Below are 18,297 nucleotides of genomic sequence, written 5' to 3'. Positions count from 1 at the left end.
AGAGGTTGCTGCCTGTGTTCTCCTTTAGGATTTTGATGGACTCCTGTCTCACATTGAGGTCTTTCAACCATTTGGAGTCTCTTTTTGTGTGTGGTGTAAGGAAATGGTCCAGTTTCATTCTTCTGCATGTGGCTGGGAAGGAGTCTCTTTTCGTGAAGGGTTCCTCGTAAGGTGTATTTTTAACTGAGGGGTTTCCTCCTGCCAATCCTCACCTCCTCCGGGAGTTCTGGCCAGCCGTAGTTTTTTCAGGATCTGGATAGCAAGGGATGGAGTAGAAATAGGATCTGAAGTCAAGTAGACAGACTTTAGGATGAATATACGTTCTTTGGGGGCCTGATTTCCCCCACGTGGATCAATCCCTGGCTGGAAGCAGTGTATTCTTGGTATGTGGGGCAGGGAGTAGTGATGGGGAGGGATGGGGGGAACATTGACCTGGAAGAGTTAGCTCTATTCTGTCCCCGTTTGTGGCCTGGAAAGGACTAGACTCGAAGCCTCCATATCTCAGTATCCTCCTGGCCTGCTATGGAAGGGTATGCATCCCAGTGTTGGCTGTCAAAACCAACTTTGTTCCTTTATATGTTCAGAAAAAGGGGGCTGGCAGACCCTCCAGATCAACATCCCAGAAACTTACCCAGAATTATAACCTTAGAACAAAGGATCTGCTGCCAGGAGAGCAAAAACGGGCCCCAGCATGTTTCCCCAAGCAGACCTCAGAGACCGAGAGGAAACTTTCCTCTCGATGGGTGATGTCAAAGGAATAAATGTGTTCCCAACCGTCTGCCGTGCAAAGTGCCATAAAATGATTGGGCTGAGTTGTTGCAGTTGTTCCCCTGCTAACCCTTTTGGGTTTAATTAAACACCAGCTATATCAGGACATCGTCTGTGAACAAAAAATAGGGTCTGGCCGCAAAACTACACAATTCTTCATTTTCTTAGTGAACCAGAATGAGCTGCGACCGCTGGGGAGAGACGTGTTCCCAAGGTCATTTGCTTGTTGGCAGGCTTCAGCTTCTTAAGGGCTGTAGGACTGAGGGCCCCAGTTCCCAGCTGACTGCTGGCCAGAGGCATCTTGGTTCTCCGCCCCATGGGCACTCTCGTGCAGGGCAGCTTGCTTGATAACGCAAGCAAGATAAGGGCGCTGAGGCTGATAGCAAGGCTGATGTCACAGTCGTCACAGGACAGCCCATCACCTCTGCTGCATTTTATTGCTTAGACTAAGTCCCTAGCCCATGCTGCCTACCTAGGGAGGGGATGACACAGGGTCTGAACACCAGGAGATAGGGCTCACGGGTCCCTCTGAGAAGTCTGCCTACCACATTGTGTGTCTGTCCTGGGTCAGCAAAGAGCTAGTGAGCTTCGAGCCTGAGGGCCCAGCAGTTGCTGGCTTGTCTGCCCCCAGCTGACCTTGTCAGCCATTCCCACCTCCTCGGCCCTATCTGTTTTGTTGTCTGGCTGAGGATAGGCAGATCGGCCGATCCTGAAGTGACCGACAGAGCATGAAGCCGAAGAGGTGTGAAGGGACCTGGTTGTGCGGGCCAGCACACAGGCGAGGCAGGCAGCCACGTCAGAGGAAGCTGGGACTCAGGAGGGCCTGTGGAAATGGGGCACGGGACGGATTGTCCTGAAGGAACAAGCATGCCCACAGGGATTCCTCACAAGCAGGGGATTGTAACTTTATTCTCAAGGGCCTGCCAGGGTCAAAAGAATTTGCTGTAAAGTCTCCTTCATAAGTTAAGGCAGAGCTTTCAACTAGGGTCCTGATGATCCCACTGGCCTTTGGGGTTGGGGATGACCCGGGCAGGCCATTGGGCATGTTGCCTTCCATCCCAGCAGCCTTAGCCCAGGGCTCTGGATCCTCTCCAGCTGACCCAGTGTGTTGTACGGATTTATCATTTCTCTGTATGCCATGATGCAGGAAAGGCTGAGAGGCACAGAATTGAAAGGTCTTGTTGGGCTAAGAGACCCATGCAGGAGAGAATAGCCCTTGAGGCTGGCTCTCATCCTGGCCCCCGAACTTCTCCCTCAGGTGTGGCGTGTGGATCCGATGCTTTATGTGCCCATCTCAACCCCCACCTTGCTGCGGGTGGTTTTCCATCATAGGTGTCATCTATTATTGATGAAGCATGGAGAAGGCAGTGGTGAATAATTAAGCAGGTCTCAGGTGCTGTTTGAACACTGAAGGGGAGGAAAGAATTCTGAATTCTGTTGTGCCAGCAGGACACTAGGTGTAGATGCTTTCTGTAACGTTCCAGAAGGCCTAGGGGATTTCTCTGTGGTTTGCCTGATTTTAAGTCTCACGTGTGATGGTGGGTCTCTGCTTAATAACTGAATGCATTAGAAGCTTTCCACAGCAGCAGGGACGATTCTGATGGCTTCAGCCTGACCTCAGTGGTTCATGAGTCCAAACCAAAGCCATTTTTAAGAGTGAGAGTGGGGTAAATGGCTTCTCCCATGAGTTGGGAAGAGTCCAAAGGTAGGGAGTGTTCGATCTGGACTTGAGCATCAACACCCAGAGATTTTCTATCTTCTAAGTAGTTAATGGAAATAAGAAAGTGAGAGATGCCCAGGGCTATAGATGAGGAAGGAATATGTCCTCCACTGCTTAGCATTTTGGAGGGGGCTTTCTTGAATGGGGACTCACAGCTACACGAAGTGCATCGCACTGACCCGGATGATCAGAGCAGTCGGACTGCCAGCCAGAGTGGGCAGAAACATGAGGACAGGCCAAGAGGACATCTGTTTCCCAGTCGGGCCCACAGAGTTGTCCACAGCACAGGAGACTTGTCAGCTTCGCATGGGTGGAGTTTTCAGCTGTGAATTATTCAGGTCCTCTGCTTCTCTTTTTTCCACCTGTTGACCCCATCACAGCTCACTAACTAAACAGGTGGACTCAGAGACCTGTCAGCATGTGTGATAAAGGGTTTGGTGAGAAGGCAGGCTGAAGCCATTTCTTAGGCTGAGTCTCTTGGATGTTCTGTGCCTTTCGTCTTTCTTGCACCCACGTCCTTCCCCATTGCTAAGGCTTGTTAAGAGGCAGATTGGCACTGGGAGGTCTGCCTGTATCCTGCCTTCGGCCCTCACAGCCACCCTGCCCACCTGTTGCCAGGGGCTCCCTCCAGTTCAGTTCCACCTGCCTTTGTACTGACCTTCCTTTACTCTGCCGAGGGCCAGCGGTTATGGTCCGGCTCTTGAGCCCAGTTTGGGATTACCTGTTGGTTTGGGTCAAACCATACTGGCCTTGGGCACAGCTTTCTCTTTTGTGTTTGTGTGGCTCGCCGGCCATACCGCCCTTACTCAGAGTGCACGGATGTCGAAGGCACACAGCGAACCTAAGGAGTGGCGGGTGTCCACTCCCAGCGCCCCGACCCCCAGAGACGTGGGCCCTGCATGGCCACCGTGTCCTCTAAACTCGCAACACAGGCCCAGGTGCGTTCTGGCGCAGGCTCGGAGACAGCCCCCTTTTCCCAGTCTCCACCCCTTCTTTGCACATGAGCTGGATGCTTTTTCACAGGTTCTATAAACGTAGCGGAGTTTAGAGTGTGTGAAAGCTTCTGCTTGCACCTCAGAACCGAGTTTATTTTCCCCAGAAATAGTAGGCGTTGCTGCCAGAAGGGGTAGGCCAACCCCTTCTCCCGAACATCAGGTGATGGGGCTCGACCAGTGACACACGACTGCAGGGGCCCTTCAGGCACCAAGGGGTTAATGTGGACGCCTCGTCGGACACCCCGGGAGGTGGTCCCATCTCCTGTTACAAGTTGCATTATTGACACCACTGGAAACAATCCACCAACTGGGTCCTGAGGTCAGGAGTTAGCCTCAGCTCACAAGTGGATGCACCAGGGCTGGCCCTGCTCCCCAAGTTGCACCTGGAAAGATGGAGAATTTTTGGATGTACCAATTTGAGTGTCACGAAGAAGAGGTAGGTGGCTCCTAAGGGCTTCAGAATGACGTTTGCGTCTCTGCTCCCGGTTTTCCTCTCCTGGGGCTGTCAGACTGTAAATCCTCTGTGCGTCCCTCCATACTAGGAGTAGGGGAGCAGAACAGGAGGGATGAGGAGAGTGGGCAGTACCCAGGGTGGGAGGAAACGTAGTCGGGTTTGCCTGTTGCTTGGAAGTTCAAGATGACCTGTAGAGAGAGGAGGCCACTTGATCATGTAGAAGGATGCCAGGCTCTTCACTTTCTCTCCATCAGCACCGTGTTGTAATAAATGAGCTGCTCTGGGCACTGTCGCCTCCAATTCTGTTCTCTGCGTTGTGTCTTTTGCTTCCACGATGCTGATGACGAGTGAGCTTGGTGCCTTGCACACTAGGAATGGCTTTGCCAGATGAGTTAATGGGCATCGTGTACCCTGTCCGGGGCCGGGTGCATAGGAAGCCTTCCGTAAATGGCAGCCGGTATTGTTCTTAGCAGGTAATGTGTCATTTCAGCAAATGATGCGCTCTTAGCCACATCTCCTTATATAAACTAAAAGTGACTGTGGTTTTTTCCTCTTACGGAACTCAGGTCCGGAGGTCTGGGAAAGGTAGTGCAGGACCCCAATGGGGAAATGAGACATAGTTTCCCCTCTTTGTCCATCACACAGTGCCATGCATTTCCCACACATACAGTGAGGCCCTTTCAAAGGGTAACATAACCTGTGTTTCCAGATCGGCTTTCTCAGCTGGTAAGTGATCTCGGAAGATAACAATGACTGGTTAATAGTTAACCTGGTGTTTTGTTTTGTTTTAAATCATCTGAGATCGGGGCTTCAGAAGCTTAGGGCCCTTTGGATGATAAAATGAATTATTTGTGGACAGTGAGAGCACCTCTGTGTGAGGAGACTGCTTCAGTGCAAGGCTCTCTGAGGTTCAAGGTGGCCCAGGTCTTGCCATTATTGCAAGGACTCGGGTCTGGGAGCACCCCCATCCCCTGTGGGAAAACAGAGAGTGGAAATGGCTAGAATATTTTAACTGACAGTTATTTCAAAATGTTCGGTTGGTATTAATTGAATCCATTATAAATGTGTATATAAAACACTTCATTAGGCCCAGGCTATTATCCTTTTAATGACATAATTATGCCCTTACAATGCCTATGCCAACTTTCCTACTTCACATTAAGGAAACAGAAATGTGCATTGATAATATAGTTCGAATTGAGAGTGAATAATTACGGATTTCTTAACCAGTTTCAGTTTTCAAAAGCACAAACACATCTTGGAGCAAGAAAAAGCTAATCACGTATTTGTTTTTTTTTTTATAAATCTAACATGGAATAAGGTTAATTTAAAACAACTTAAATCAGTAAGGAAAACAATGTACATTTATTTGAGAGAGGGGATAAAGCTGGATAAACCAAGATGCATAGTAGGAAAGCTATTCAGGGATGCTGGAACTAGAGAAGCCCCACACAGGTCCCAAAACAGAAGTTTACCAAAAGGAGTGGAATAGGTACCATAACCCACTGCAGGTAACCACACCCTTAAAATTCCATATAGAACCAGAATGTTCAGGCTGGTAAGGAATTGAATGTCCAGCTGCTTGATTACAGTCTGTATGAAATGCTACCTTTAAGAGCACTTGTTCTTGCTGTGTCCACGTTACTGTTCTGATCACATGAGGATGCATGATTTGCAAGCAATGTCTGACAAGGAAGGAGTCAGACCATGATCAAGAATCAGTGATCTGCACCAGGGTACCGATATCCGTGTGAGCACGTAAGGGCAATGCTCCATGGGTTCAGAACTAACTCTGTGTATAAACGTATTTTGTGTTTCCTTTCTCTTCTGGTACAAAAAGACTGATTTGCGTGCATCCTTCCGTATGCTCAACACATTTATTGAACTCCTATTGTATATTTTATGGAGAACCTGTATTAAGCTCTTAGAGAAGAAAAAATTAATGAATCACACATCCTGCCTTCATAGTGCTTATTGAAGTATTGTAGGGGCCTCCTGGGTGGCTCAGTTGGTTAAGCATCTGCCTTCGGCTCAGGTCATGATCTTGGGGTCCTGGGATCAGCCCCGCTCCCCTGCTCAGCGGGGAGCCTGCTTCTCCCTCTCCTTCTGCCCCTCCCCCCCAGCATTCTCGCCCTCAAATAAAAATCTTTTTAAAAATAAAGTATTGTAATTAAACTATCCTATAGTATTATATTTTAATAAAACCTAAGGGAGAAAGTGATGTCCAGAAGAATGGCACCAATAAAACCCAAGCAGGTCTCATAGGAGAGGGCTTCTGCTCACTCCAGAGAATAGGAAAGATTTCACAAAAGAAGTAACATTGGAAATGAGCCTTTGGAGACTGGTGGACATGTGTGCTTCAGACAAGAGCATGAACAAAGGCATTGCCCCAAAACACTCAGATTCTATAGGAGAAACAGAAAACAGCTCAGTTTGGCTTGATTTTAGAGAACTGGGAGGGGAAAATGGTGAAGAAATTAAGCCAAATCTTGGAGTGCCTTAAGTGCCAAGATAAAGAGTCTAGGATTTCTTCTTTTTTTTTTTTTTTTTAAGATTTCGTTTGTTTAGAGAGCACGCACATGCACGAGCAGGAAAGGGACTGAGGGAGAGGAGAGAGAGAATCTCAAGCCGACTCCAGGCTGGGCACAGAGCCTGAGACCATGACCCTGAGATCGTGACCTGAGCTGAAATCAAGAGTTGAACCCTTAACCGGCTGAGCCACCCAGGCGCCCCTAGGATTTATTCTAAACACAAGCAGGAACCACTACAGTTTTTGAATCGAGGAATGACTTGCTCAGAGCTTGTTAAAGTGGTATTTTAAAATGAGAGTCATTTCAGTACAAAAAAATAAAATGAGAGTCAATAGGTACTTAGTGAAAGGTGTCTGGTTATTTTAGTCAGTTTGGGTTGCTACGTAAGAAAGATACCATAGGCTGGGGGGCTTACACAACAGAAGTGTACTTGTCACAGTTCTGGAACCTGGGAGGTCTGAGAGCGGGGTGCCAGCACGCCTAGCTTCTGGTGTAGACCTCACCCCCTTCCTGGTTTGTGGATGGCGGTCTTCTAACCATGTTCTCGCATGGTGAAGAGGAGAGAGAGGACCTAATTACCTCCCAAAGGCCCCATCTCCTCATACTATCCCCCTGGAGGCTAGGGTTTTGATGTATGAATTTGATGGGGACATGGTTAATTACTAAATAATTCAGTCCCAGATAGATGTGGTAAAAGTGTGTTATTCTTAAAGGATTATTTTCTCCCCTTCGTTGGGGTGGAACTCCTGTCACTGAGTTTCCTTGGAGGAAAGGATGAACATGTGCTGGGACTTGACAAGGTTAGCTAGAGCCGGCCAGAGTCTTTCACCAATGTCCTCACAGTAGAGTGTCTTGGTGTGTCATGGTTGTACGTGGGCTGTGTTGTAAATTCACACTTGCATATTGCACCTGATTCTCTTTGTAACTCCATCACCAGAATAGCTTCACTCTCAGCCCTCGTATTGCAAAATATTCTCCCATTCTTGAATGGGAGACAGCGGGCATGCCAGAAAATGCACACGGTCCTTGTATATACCCCCAGCCTTAGCCAGGAATGAGCTCTTCTTACCAATATACCACTAAGAGTTTTGGGGCTTATAAGTTAATTTAGAGTCTTTGTAGTATGATTTTAGAGAGCCTTCTGTGTGCTTTTTAATTCTATTCCTGAGTAAAATTTTAATAAGGAAGCAAGAAGATGAGATGAGGAGAGCATCCCCATGGGTATGTGCTGTCCTTGTGAACGCTCCTCCATGGGGTGAAATACTTGTTACTGTTGGAATCTTACAAGACTCTCATCAGATGCCAGCGGAATGCTTTGTGCGTACACACAGGCGCTGAGCTGACGCCCTGCGTGCATCGTCCCCGGTTAATCCTCACATCAGCCCCGGGAGGTGGGTGGTAACTGTTGTCCTCAGTTCTCAGGAGGATCAGAGAAGATGAGGAGCTGCCCAGAGTCAGAACCGTGAGCAGAGAGCAGAATTCAGACGCTGGTCTGCCAGATGCTGGGACTAGAGCGCTCAAGCAACTCACTGTCCTAAAACCTTAAGAGCTTTACTTGTTTGCCAATGTTCTAAAATTAAAACATCCCAGCCCTTTTCAAAGGAGCAATGGAACTTGTACTCCCTGAAATCACACTGTGCTTTGGGAAATGGACCCTCGTATTGGAAAGCCAGGTCACGTTGGATTCGAAGACCAGACCCTGTATCTTAGGAGTTGACTGAGTGTTTATTGCCGCCAACCAACAGGCTTGGCTTCAGGGCCTCCCGAGTCCCCAAGCACTGGGGCTGGAATGGCATCTGTTTTCGCTCCCCTGGAGGCCTCCCTGCCCAGCCTCCCTGCCCAGCCTCTGCAGGTCGTCTCTCCTCCCTGCTGTTCCTCGGCTCCCGCTCACGCTTGTTAGGGTAGCTGTCATGTCCCATTGTAATCATGTGGGCAAGGAATGTTGTTCTAAGGAATCCTGCAGAAGTTTACCTTCTAAAATTAATCCAGTTAGAACGAGGACCAAACTTTCAAAGTATGGGGAGGAAGGGTGGGGGGATTTGGTTAGCACCTTAGCTTGCAAAACAATATTAAAAATTATAAACATAAGCTTAGTAGTTTTATTTATTGACTAATCACATATAGGTTATAATTTCACCTACATGTGAATTCTTTTTTTTTTTTTAAAGATTTTATTTATTTATTTGAGAGAGCGAGAGAGGCAGAGGGAGAAGCAGGCTCCCCGCTGAGCAGGGAGCCCGACGTGGGGCTCAATCCCAGGACCCCAGGATCATGACCTGAGCCGAAGGCAGACGCTTGATGACTGAGCCACCCAGGCGCCCTTTATGTGAATCCTTAAAACAGAAAAGAAGTATTGATTTGAGGAGTTGTAATTTTTTTCAGAAAGGACCATCGAGTCATACACTAGAATAGCCTTCTTCAGTTCACATTGTGACTTCTGCGGCATGACCGGAAGGGATCCTTCCAATCAGAAAGAGGACAATTTCAGCAAAAACACGTGAGGGCTGATGCAGTTTTCGCAAGGGTCTCTTAATTGATTTTATATTCCAATCACGCTCTTTCGAAGCACCTCTAGTATCATTATTCTTTGTTTTATCGTCTGCTTAATTGTGAACTGGTGTAACTCCACCAACTCTTACCCATGGCTGGTGTGAGCAGTCCTCCCAACTGTGCCTACTTCAACTTGCTAAAATCATGCTTTCTATTTTTGCAATATTTGCGCTTGTACTCTGCAGCGCCTTTGCAGGTTTCTGGTTTTCTGTTTTGTTTTGCTCTGGGCCTGGTGACACCAGATGGTCCCAACCATCAACAGAGACCAGCTGACAGAGACATGGGCCGGGGAGATGGTAGGGTTGGAGGTGGAGGACCGTTAAGGTGGACATCAACATCGCGAGTGGTCAGCTCAGTAGGGACTGCTTTTGTGTCATTGTGACTTCTGTTCTCAGGGACTCGGTGGCCACTGCATTCAGAGGCCACCCTGTGTGTATTTGTATGTCTGTCTCCCCTGCTAAGCCAGGGCCTCCTTGGGCGCAGGCAGGGATCTGGGCCTCCTCGGACGCTGTCCGAATTTCCATGGGAAATAAATGAATGCACAGTCCTGGTGGAGCTCACATTCTTGTGTCTTTTGACTAAAATTTCTCCAGAAGTCTTTCAGGATCTCTGTACACCTCTCCCGGTCACTGCTTTGCACTCAGTCCTGAGGCCTTTCTGAAAAGGATGGTGTTCTGCCACAGCCCTGCGTCCCAGCCCTGCCTACTCCCATCACCTGGAAAGGCATGTAGGACAGGACCACATCTCTTTCTTCCTCGTTTCTTGGCCCAATATTCAGAGCAGAGGTAGGCACGGACATGTCTGTTGCAGGAATAAATGAATAATCGTTATTTGCACACTACTTCTCTTCCCAGCAAGGATGGCCTAAAAGTTCCTTGAGCTGTTTGCTTCACCTCTACCACCCGCAGTACAACCTTGGCCCCAAGGACAGGTTCGATTGGAAATAAAATGAGGGATCGGCTTTCCGTCTGGATGCTTCTGCATCCTGAGGCCATCGCCGGCCTAACAACGGAACTATCCGTCTCCTGTCCTGGCGTTAAAGAACTGAAGTCTTATGGCTGAGTCTTTACTGCTCTGGCAGTAAAATTTAGACCATAGTTGTGGAGACTCTGCTAGAACACAGTCTGCAGAGGACAAGCAGCTTAAGAAGACCTCCTGTAATTAACCAGGACAGGGAGTTACCGCGTCGTCTTTGGACATTATAGATGCCTCCTACTAGATGTCCTGTGTGGTACGCAGTGAATTTCCCACATTTGCTTCCCATCCTTGGTTTCATTTGCTTGAAATTGAGTATGCAGCTAGTGACCCAGCAGGCATGAGACTTCAGCCAGAGAAACATGAGGTCATAACTTACTTTGTGTATCATATTTTATCGGTTAAACTTTGCCTCCAGTACATTCTTTGAAAGTAGGAAGTGTTCTCTAATTTCTGGTTTTCTCTCCACTTTTGAGAGTATGGCAGTGTGGAAGCTGGAGGAGAGGGGCAAAACGCTTTGAAAGCAGACATTGGAGATGAATCGATACTCCCACCTTTGTTTAGGCGCCATGGGGGCCGTGTCTGCTCTGAAGGCATTTGTCCACCTTGACTTTGTCAGCAGTGGTGCGTTGGGGTACTAGGCTTCCACAGGTGGGGTCCTAGAGCTTGGCTGGAGCTCAGGTCAGAAAAAGGCAAAGACCCTTTTTTTCTAATTCAAAATGCAGATTTAACATTCCACACATAAGAGCATGAGAGTGCTATCAGAAAAGGGCTTCCCATTGACCACTAAACAGTAATAAAAGATCTGCTTTCTGCAGGTTGGAAAACACGGTAGAGCTAGAAATGACCCTGAAATCATTTATTCAGCAAAGGCTTACTGAGCACCTGCTGTTCATGAGACCCATGGCCAGGCACTTGGGATTCCAAAATTAAGACAAGATTCCTGCCAAAGAGTTCGAGGGGGAGGGGAGACACACACATAAACAGATAATTACAAGACCTGACACAAGCCATCAGGGAGAACAGTACCGGGAATAGAGTCCGATAAAGCTTCAGCAAGACGCATGCCTTCAAATTCAGCACTGAAGGTGGGCAAGAATGCGGGAGAACTCTCTAGATGGAGGTCATTAACTGCGCATGGAAGTGGAAGGAAAAGTGAATGAACTCATTTGCATGCAGAGGGCTAGAGTGTGGAGCATTGAGGGGACATGGTCCCTGATGAAGGGCACTGCAGGTCTCTCCTCTCCAGAGCCCCGTGGCAGGTACCAGGTCACTTAGCCTCACTGTGGAGTCTGACCTGCCCCTTCCAAATCACAGCCTGCTGTCTGGATAACCGGCCTTCCCACAGCATCCTGAGACGATCCGACGTTTGCAGGGTTGCAGAGAATCCATTTTTAGAATTTAGATTTGCGACAGCAAATGGTTAGATAAGGAAATAGGAACTGCTGGGCACTTTTGAAGGTTTTTCTTCTTCTTCTTCTTCTTTTTTTTTTTTTAATGAAGGTGTTACACAGCCCTCAAACCGAGCAATTAAAGAAAAACCAGCTATCCTAGCTTCCCAGGGACCAGACCCTTAAAATCTTTGCAACAGAGAAAATGACTTGGGGGAAAATGGAGAGATGTAAATATCTAAGGAAGCCCTTCAAATTTGAAAAACTGGGAAGATTTAAAGGCACTGAAATCTCATGAGACTTCACTACATTAATTTTGAGTAGTCCAAAGAGAGCTAACTCAGTAACCCTCAACTCTCTTGGGTGCCAAATGAAAAATTCTGTGTGAGATTTTTTTTTTTAAAGCATGCAGGGCTGTTTTGTTGCATCCAGGGGCTGTGGGGCTTGGGGTCCTTTAGGTCTACTCTTACCCTGTGCCCATCCTCTTGGCTTTATGCTGAAGGGGCCGATTTCTGCATGTGAGTGATTGAGAGGCTCATGGGTCCTCACCTCCCTGCCCAGAATCAGGTATATGGGCTCACAGAAAACAAATCCAGGCCTGACGGGAATAGGTCGGGACCATGCAGTGTCTCAGTGTGAATAAAACTGCATTTCAGCACATCATCGTTCAGTTCATTTGGTGCCCCCTGTGTTTTCCTGTAATTCAGACTTCCTGAAAAAGATTTATCTTTTTTTATGATTTCACATAATGCTCACTGAAGCCCCACTGTATATGAACGTGCCCCCTCCCCCACTCAGCATGACTGAGTTCGTGGAACATTCTACCTTTCCACGTGGAGGTACTCGGCTGAAGTTTCTACCTCAGTCTCCCCATGGGGACCAGCTGCAAGAGATCAGAAACAGATTCAGCTCACGGGTGTTATTCTGCTTCCTTTGCCCAGGACGGAGCCCCCCCCCCCCCCCCCACATCGCCACACTTGCTCTGAGAACAGATGCTTATGTGGGTTCTGTTTTAGGCCTTCCGTCAGATTTCACCAACAAACGGCGAAGCCGGGCGTGCTTGATCTCAGAGAACCATCGCTACAGAATTCTTAAGCATCCCTGTGGCTCACCTGAAGATGCCCTTCATCTTTCAGGATTGCAGGAGCATGCAGAAATGTTTGGGTATCAGCTGGGGAGGGTTTCCAGCGCCCATCTCCGTCCCATCCTTGTGCCTGCTCACTTCTTTGGCCACTCATTCGGCAGGTATTTACGGAGTCCGTGCTGTGTCGGGCCCGGCCTGGGGCTTGCCGTTCCCTTCCAGCGAGGCCTGCCTGGGCCACCCACCAGAGGCGGTAACACACCTGCTGTGGACCATACACCCCCTACATCTGTTCTTCTAACCCTTATTTTCAAACAGAGCATTTAATAAAGGACTTTAGAACTGTTTCGACAGCAGCCAAGGTCAAGCATCCATTGTTTGGATGCTGACGTTTCTCTGAATTTTCAATGTCCTGTGGATTAAATGAGAAAAAAAATACTTGAAATCTGGGCTAGAGAAATACGGGTGGTGTGGTTTCTGGTCATCAGTCCCAGCTGCCTCTTTGAAAATACCTGTTTTCATTTTTACATTTCCATTCAGGTAATCTTGGGCAGGTGACTTTATTAAGACAATGAGTACCTGAAGTCTTTGTCTGTGAGAAGAATTTTGAAAACCACAGACCTTTGTGTCTCCCCGTTAGCTTTATTCATTCAGGACTTTAAGTTCAATATACTCAGCTTTTGCTATGTTTAAACACTTGGCCGAAGGAGGAAAAGAATGGCTGAGCTTTCAAGGATTCCTTTGAAAACATGGCGAGAATTTAAAAGAAAGCTCAAAAACCCCGGGCCTTTTAGGGACTGTTGGTGGCTCCTCTTGCCAGGAAGTTTTCTCACCATAGAAGTGTTTGTTCCATTGTGTTGGGCTTTCTCCTCTCAACCCTACCCCTGCCCCCGCAGGTGTTCGCGAGCCCTCAGATACTCACTGTGTCCTTCCCTTGCTGTGTTCCAGTCTCCGTCTCCTGGCAGTTCCTCCCCGCTGGGTGCAGAGTCCTCGAGCACAGCCCTCCACCCCAGCGACCCCGCCGAGGCCTCCTCCAATAAAGAGGTAGGGTGCCATTTTGTTTCAGAAGCCACCAGCCTCTGTTGTTTTATTCTTCTTCTGGCGTGAGTTTTCTTCAGCTTCCCACACAAATCCCCCAAACTTCCCCCCCACAACCACCACCACCACCAGGCAGAGAAATTCCAATCTCTCCTCTCAAGCATGGAGTTCGGTGATGGAAGCCGCACCATCCAGTCTGATAGCCACTGGCCACTATTTATTTGATTAATAAATAAAATGGAAATTCACCTCCACAGGCACAGTAGCCACAGTTCAGGTGCTCACTAGCCACATGGAACTAGTGGTTGTTGTATTGGACAGGGGAGATGACAGAGCATTTCCAGCCGTTCCAGAAAGTTCTCCTGGACTGTGCTGGAAATGGAATCTTAAGAACTCTGTGTAGCAGCATCCTTCCTCACGGCATTACGAGCCTCTGAAATGAGGTTGCCATGTGGTTTGGGGAGTGGGCTGGTTTCTTAAATACCCATTTATTTCAGGCCCAAGTGAAATATCTTTCACGACACCAAGGTGACCCCTTGTCCTGGTTTACCTGGGGTGGTTCCAGTTCACACCTGTTGTGCAAGCTGTGGACCCAGGGAACACCCCTTTCCAAAGCAGTGCTGTCCCAGAGAACGTGTGCAGTGCCGAGAACGTTCTGCTCCTGCGCTGCCCTGCATAGAGGCGGGCCCCCGCCGCAGACGCCTAGCAAGCTCTTGAGATGTGGCTCGTGGGCCCGAGGAACTGAATTCTGCGTTTGATTCCATTTTAATTAAAGAGTCACGTGTGGCTAAAGACGATTAGACAGTGCAGCCCTAAAGTGTCCCTGTTGGACAGTGAGTCATATGGTCACCCCACCGATGGAGGCCAGCCTGAGCCCCAGCAGAGAATATTTAAGTGAGAAAATGCTGCCTGCTCCCGCTGAGGTTTCTGGGGCTGGGAAAGGACAGGTGCTCTTCCCACAGGGAAGCCACTGCGTTTTCCCACACTGTTGTCCTTTTACCCCGAGCAAATGCCACCCCCCACCTAGGATTGAACCGGGGTCAGGCGAATATTGGCCTGCACCAGAGTCTACATGTGGGTTCAGCTCACTCTAAATATAGGTGCTGCCTAATCAATGCTGAGGGTGTGCACGAAAGAGGTACACCATATAATGAATGATTGTCTCATTTCCCTTCCCTTTGATAATAATATTGTGTTAAATGCAGCAGAAGAAAGCAATCTCCATTTTACCCTGAGCGGCAGATCACTTCTAAAGGGAGTCTTCATTAAAATATATCCTTAAACTATCATTGAATATACATCCATTTGCCATTAACTATTCATGCAGGGAGAAGTATATTCTTTAATAATCTGTTTATATTAAAGCAAACAAACATAAGGAGACCTTCTCTGAGATGACACCAGCATTAAATTTAAATTTGACATATACTTTGTTCTCCTCTGGTCTTGTCCTCGGACCCTAGGTCACGGGAACAGGAGGAGTAGCAAGGTCACTTTCTGCTGACCACAGATCGCGCAGCTTTGCCTTATACTTTATTCATAGTACAGGGATCGGTGAGAACCAAAAGCAAGAAGAAAGGAATTAAAGCCACAGTGATAATAACAGCAATGAGAGTTACCGTTTCTTGAGCATTTACAGCGTTCAGGCATCAGTCCAAGCAAATCACAGGTGGTATCTCATTTAATCCTTAAGATAATTCTATAAGGTAGGAATCACTGTCCTCATTTTTTGTGGAGGAAGCCTAGAGGTTCAGTAACTTACCTGAGGTCCAGGGCCCACAAGTGGTCAGGCCGGGATTTGAAACCAGAGCTCGTGTGGGCCCAGGCTCTTGACACCAGGTGAAAAGTGCCCCAGGCCACCCACATGCTAACTTGTCTTTATTCCAATTGTCAGACCTCCAGGCTCTGCACATGGTTCAGTCTGACCTCCTGGAAAATCCCAAAGATTTTGGCCTTTCATCTTCTTGAATGTGGCTTTATTAATTCTTGAATGTTAAGGATCAACTGATGTTCATCTCTGTCCACATGTGAGAAAACAAAGGGCTAATCAGACATCCGAATATTCAGCATTTGATTATTCATCAGATATAATAAGCAAGGCAAATTTGTTAGTTTCTCCATTCCTACAGGACTTGGCACATGTTTCTGCATATCCTTAGAAATAATGATGAAAATCCTCTTTGTGTGCAATAATTAGAGATTCTTTCATTTCTTAAAACTCTTTTTTTAAAAAACTTACTACCCCAGAGACTAAAGAAAGCCAGTCATGAGCTTATGAATAGAGAATAAGTAAATGTACCAAATGCCCTCTGTTGTGGCTCTAAATAAAACGGCATCTTTTAGAACTATAGATAAAGTAATTCTTTTGTAGCTTCTGCTAAAATCTCGGGACTGTCCTTGAGATTAACATTCAGAAAAGTGTCCTAATAGCCCAAGAAAATCTGAATTGGCTTCTTGGATGTACCTGGAGGCTAACCCATTTTGACGAAACAAAATAAACCCTCACTACCCCAGACCCCTCGCTGCTGAGGACAAGGCCAAGGGAGGTGTGGGGAATAATAATTTTAAAGTCTTTGGTCTTTATGGAGAAACTAGTTTCCATCTGCATACCATGAAGTTATGGATTTTTGTTTGTTTTTAAGCAGAATTAGACCCGGCTATTGGCACTCACCTGGGCCTGTCTTCTCACTTGGAAAGTAAAACTAATGTAAAGTGCTGTGGAAATTGGAGTTCTCTTTCCTCCTGTGCACATAGCTTAGCATGGTGTGCATTTTTCTGTAAATGCATCAGCAGCCAATGATCTTTCATTCCCAGTGGACTTGTGTCTTTTGTTTCCTTAAAGGTAATCCTTTCTGAAATGAGAAACCCACCATCCTTGGTGTAATGAACCATTGCATCCCAGTGAGCACATCCTGGCAGGTTTCCTGCCAGGTTGCCTTGCGTGGTATATTGTGTGTTTAGTGTTAAATTCTTGTCATTGTCCTGAACTGAGTGCGATTCTTAAACCTGGGTGTCTTTGCCTCTGGTTCCTTTTATATGTAATGGTTAATGCTACTATTTTTAGAATGTTGTGCAAGGAGTAAATGGTTAGTCCTCCCTTTGTTGTCTCCATCTTCCACGTGAAGAGCACTGTACACAGTACTATGAGATAGAGCTGTTCCCGTGATGTCCCAGCCCTCTTTTAGGCCCTAACTCTCCCAGCCACCCAGAGTTTACCATCAACCTAGGTCAACCTGTTGAGCAGCTGTGCTGTATTAGATACTCTTTTCCTAAAAGGTACATATTTAAATGACAGCTTAATACTTGCTAGGCTCTTTTTAATATTTATTTATTCATTTATTAGAGAGAGAACAAGCAGGGGAGAGAGGCAGAGGGAGAAGCAGACTTCCCGCTGAGCATGGATCCCGACACAGGGCTCGATCTCAGGACCCTGGGGTTGTGACCCGAGCCGAAGGCGGATGCTTTAACTGACTGAGCCACCCAGGCACCCCAGTACTGGCTAGATTCTTAGCAATGAAAATCTTTAGGCTTTCTGAGGATAACCCTTGGTCATGCAAACCTTCCTTTTTGCTCAGTTGAAGGACTCTTGTCTTTGGCATTAGCTCTTCACTCCCCTGCAATGCTCACATCACCCTGCCCCAGATATATCCACCTCAGAATCTGTGACTGGATAAAGCAGGAATGAATTTCCTACTCTTATGGCACTCAGGGTTATTTCTAGGTCATTCACTTATGGAAGGAACCAAATGGTAAGTGTTGTTTCTCTGAGAGCATTTAAACCGCCATCCAGTCAGGTTCTAGAAGGCCTCTAGCCGATCATGCCCACGTCCAACGGTGCTGTTGGAAGACTGACCCTTGCTATGAGGTCTTAGTATAAGAAATCCCAGGGTTTTCAGTTCACTCCTGTGTTTATTGTGTTCTTATTTTAAGGTAACACATAATAATTACTTACATAATGGAATTTTTAAACCAGTAAGAGGTGAAAGGAGGAGAGGAAAACTAGCAAACATTTTAGCATAGTGAGAGATTACTGAAGAAGAGACCTCAAGGGAAATAAAATTCTCCCAGGGAATCCAGATTTCAACATATAATCACATTTTTGGTGCTTTTACTAATCCAGCAGTTTTTCACTTAAAAACCCAGATTCTTAAGAATACAAATTCAGCCCTTTGTATTGCTTTGAATTGATTATGGGCTTTGGTCTGTGGGATATTTTTTTAAACTGATAGACCTCTCTGTGTAATGTAAGGTTTTCAGATTATCTAAAATATGAATAGATGTTCTGGGCTTTGGGTAACCTTTAATAAGAAATGTGTATGTTTATTCACGCTTTTCTTTCCATATCCAAAAATGTTTGACACCTGGTTAATATCTGTCATTGGCAATCTATTTTTCATGTTGCATGGATAAAGTTGTGTTAATGCATTTTTCATCATGCTTTGCCCTTTTTGAAACCTCTTCGTCTTGATTACAGTCAAGAAAAAGCTTGGCTTCATTCCCCACCTACGTTGAAGGTAAGAGCTGAAAAGAAAGTAATTGAATATTGAGTCATGCATGAATCTCCTAGCATTTTGGGTATTTGAAGCACTGGGCTATAAGATCCTAGTGGGGAAGAAAGGCCACGAAGTCACTCACTCACAGTCTTAACAGTCTTAGAATCTTAGACTAAAAGAACTATAGTCGTGAGCCTGTCAGAGATCCTCCCCCGACCTTTGCTGATTCTGTCCATGAGGACCTGAGCTTGCAGGGAGGCTTTGGGCTGTTTCCAGCTTAGAGACAGTCATAGGACATCTG

General features: G+C 46.8%; 1 protein-coding gene across 4 annotated transcripts in view; it reads left to right on the top strand.

The window, feature by feature from the left end:
* APBA1 (amyloid beta precursor protein binding family A member 1) overlaps positions 1–18,297 on the top strand; it is a 196,116-nt gene that overhangs the window by 135,796 nt on the left and 42,023 nt on the right. For 3 of the 4 annotated variants that reach the window (XM_032427633.1, XM_032427634.1, XM_032427632.1), the window contains exons 3-4: positions 13,414–13,509; positions 17,978–18,017. In XM_032427633.1, coding sequence (XP_032283524.1) covers positions 13,414–13,509; positions 17,978–18,017 — 136 coding nt within the window. The remainder of the gene's footprint in view (positions 1–13,413; positions 13,510–17,977; positions 18,018–18,297) is intronic. The other variant, XM_032427636.1, reaches the window with a different exon arrangement.

Source organism: Phoca vitulina, unplaced genomic scaffold (genome assembly GCF_004348235.1).
Source record: "Phoca vitulina isolate PV1807 unplaced genomic scaffold, GSC_HSeal_1.0 scaffold37, whole genome shotgun sequence".
NCBI classification, from domain to species: domain Eukaryota; kingdom Metazoa; phylum Chordata; class Mammalia; order Carnivora; family Phocidae; genus Phoca; species Phoca vitulina.
The sequence above is the reverse complement of the archived record's forward strand: the minus strand, read 5'-3'. Positions and strand labels throughout refer to the sequence as shown.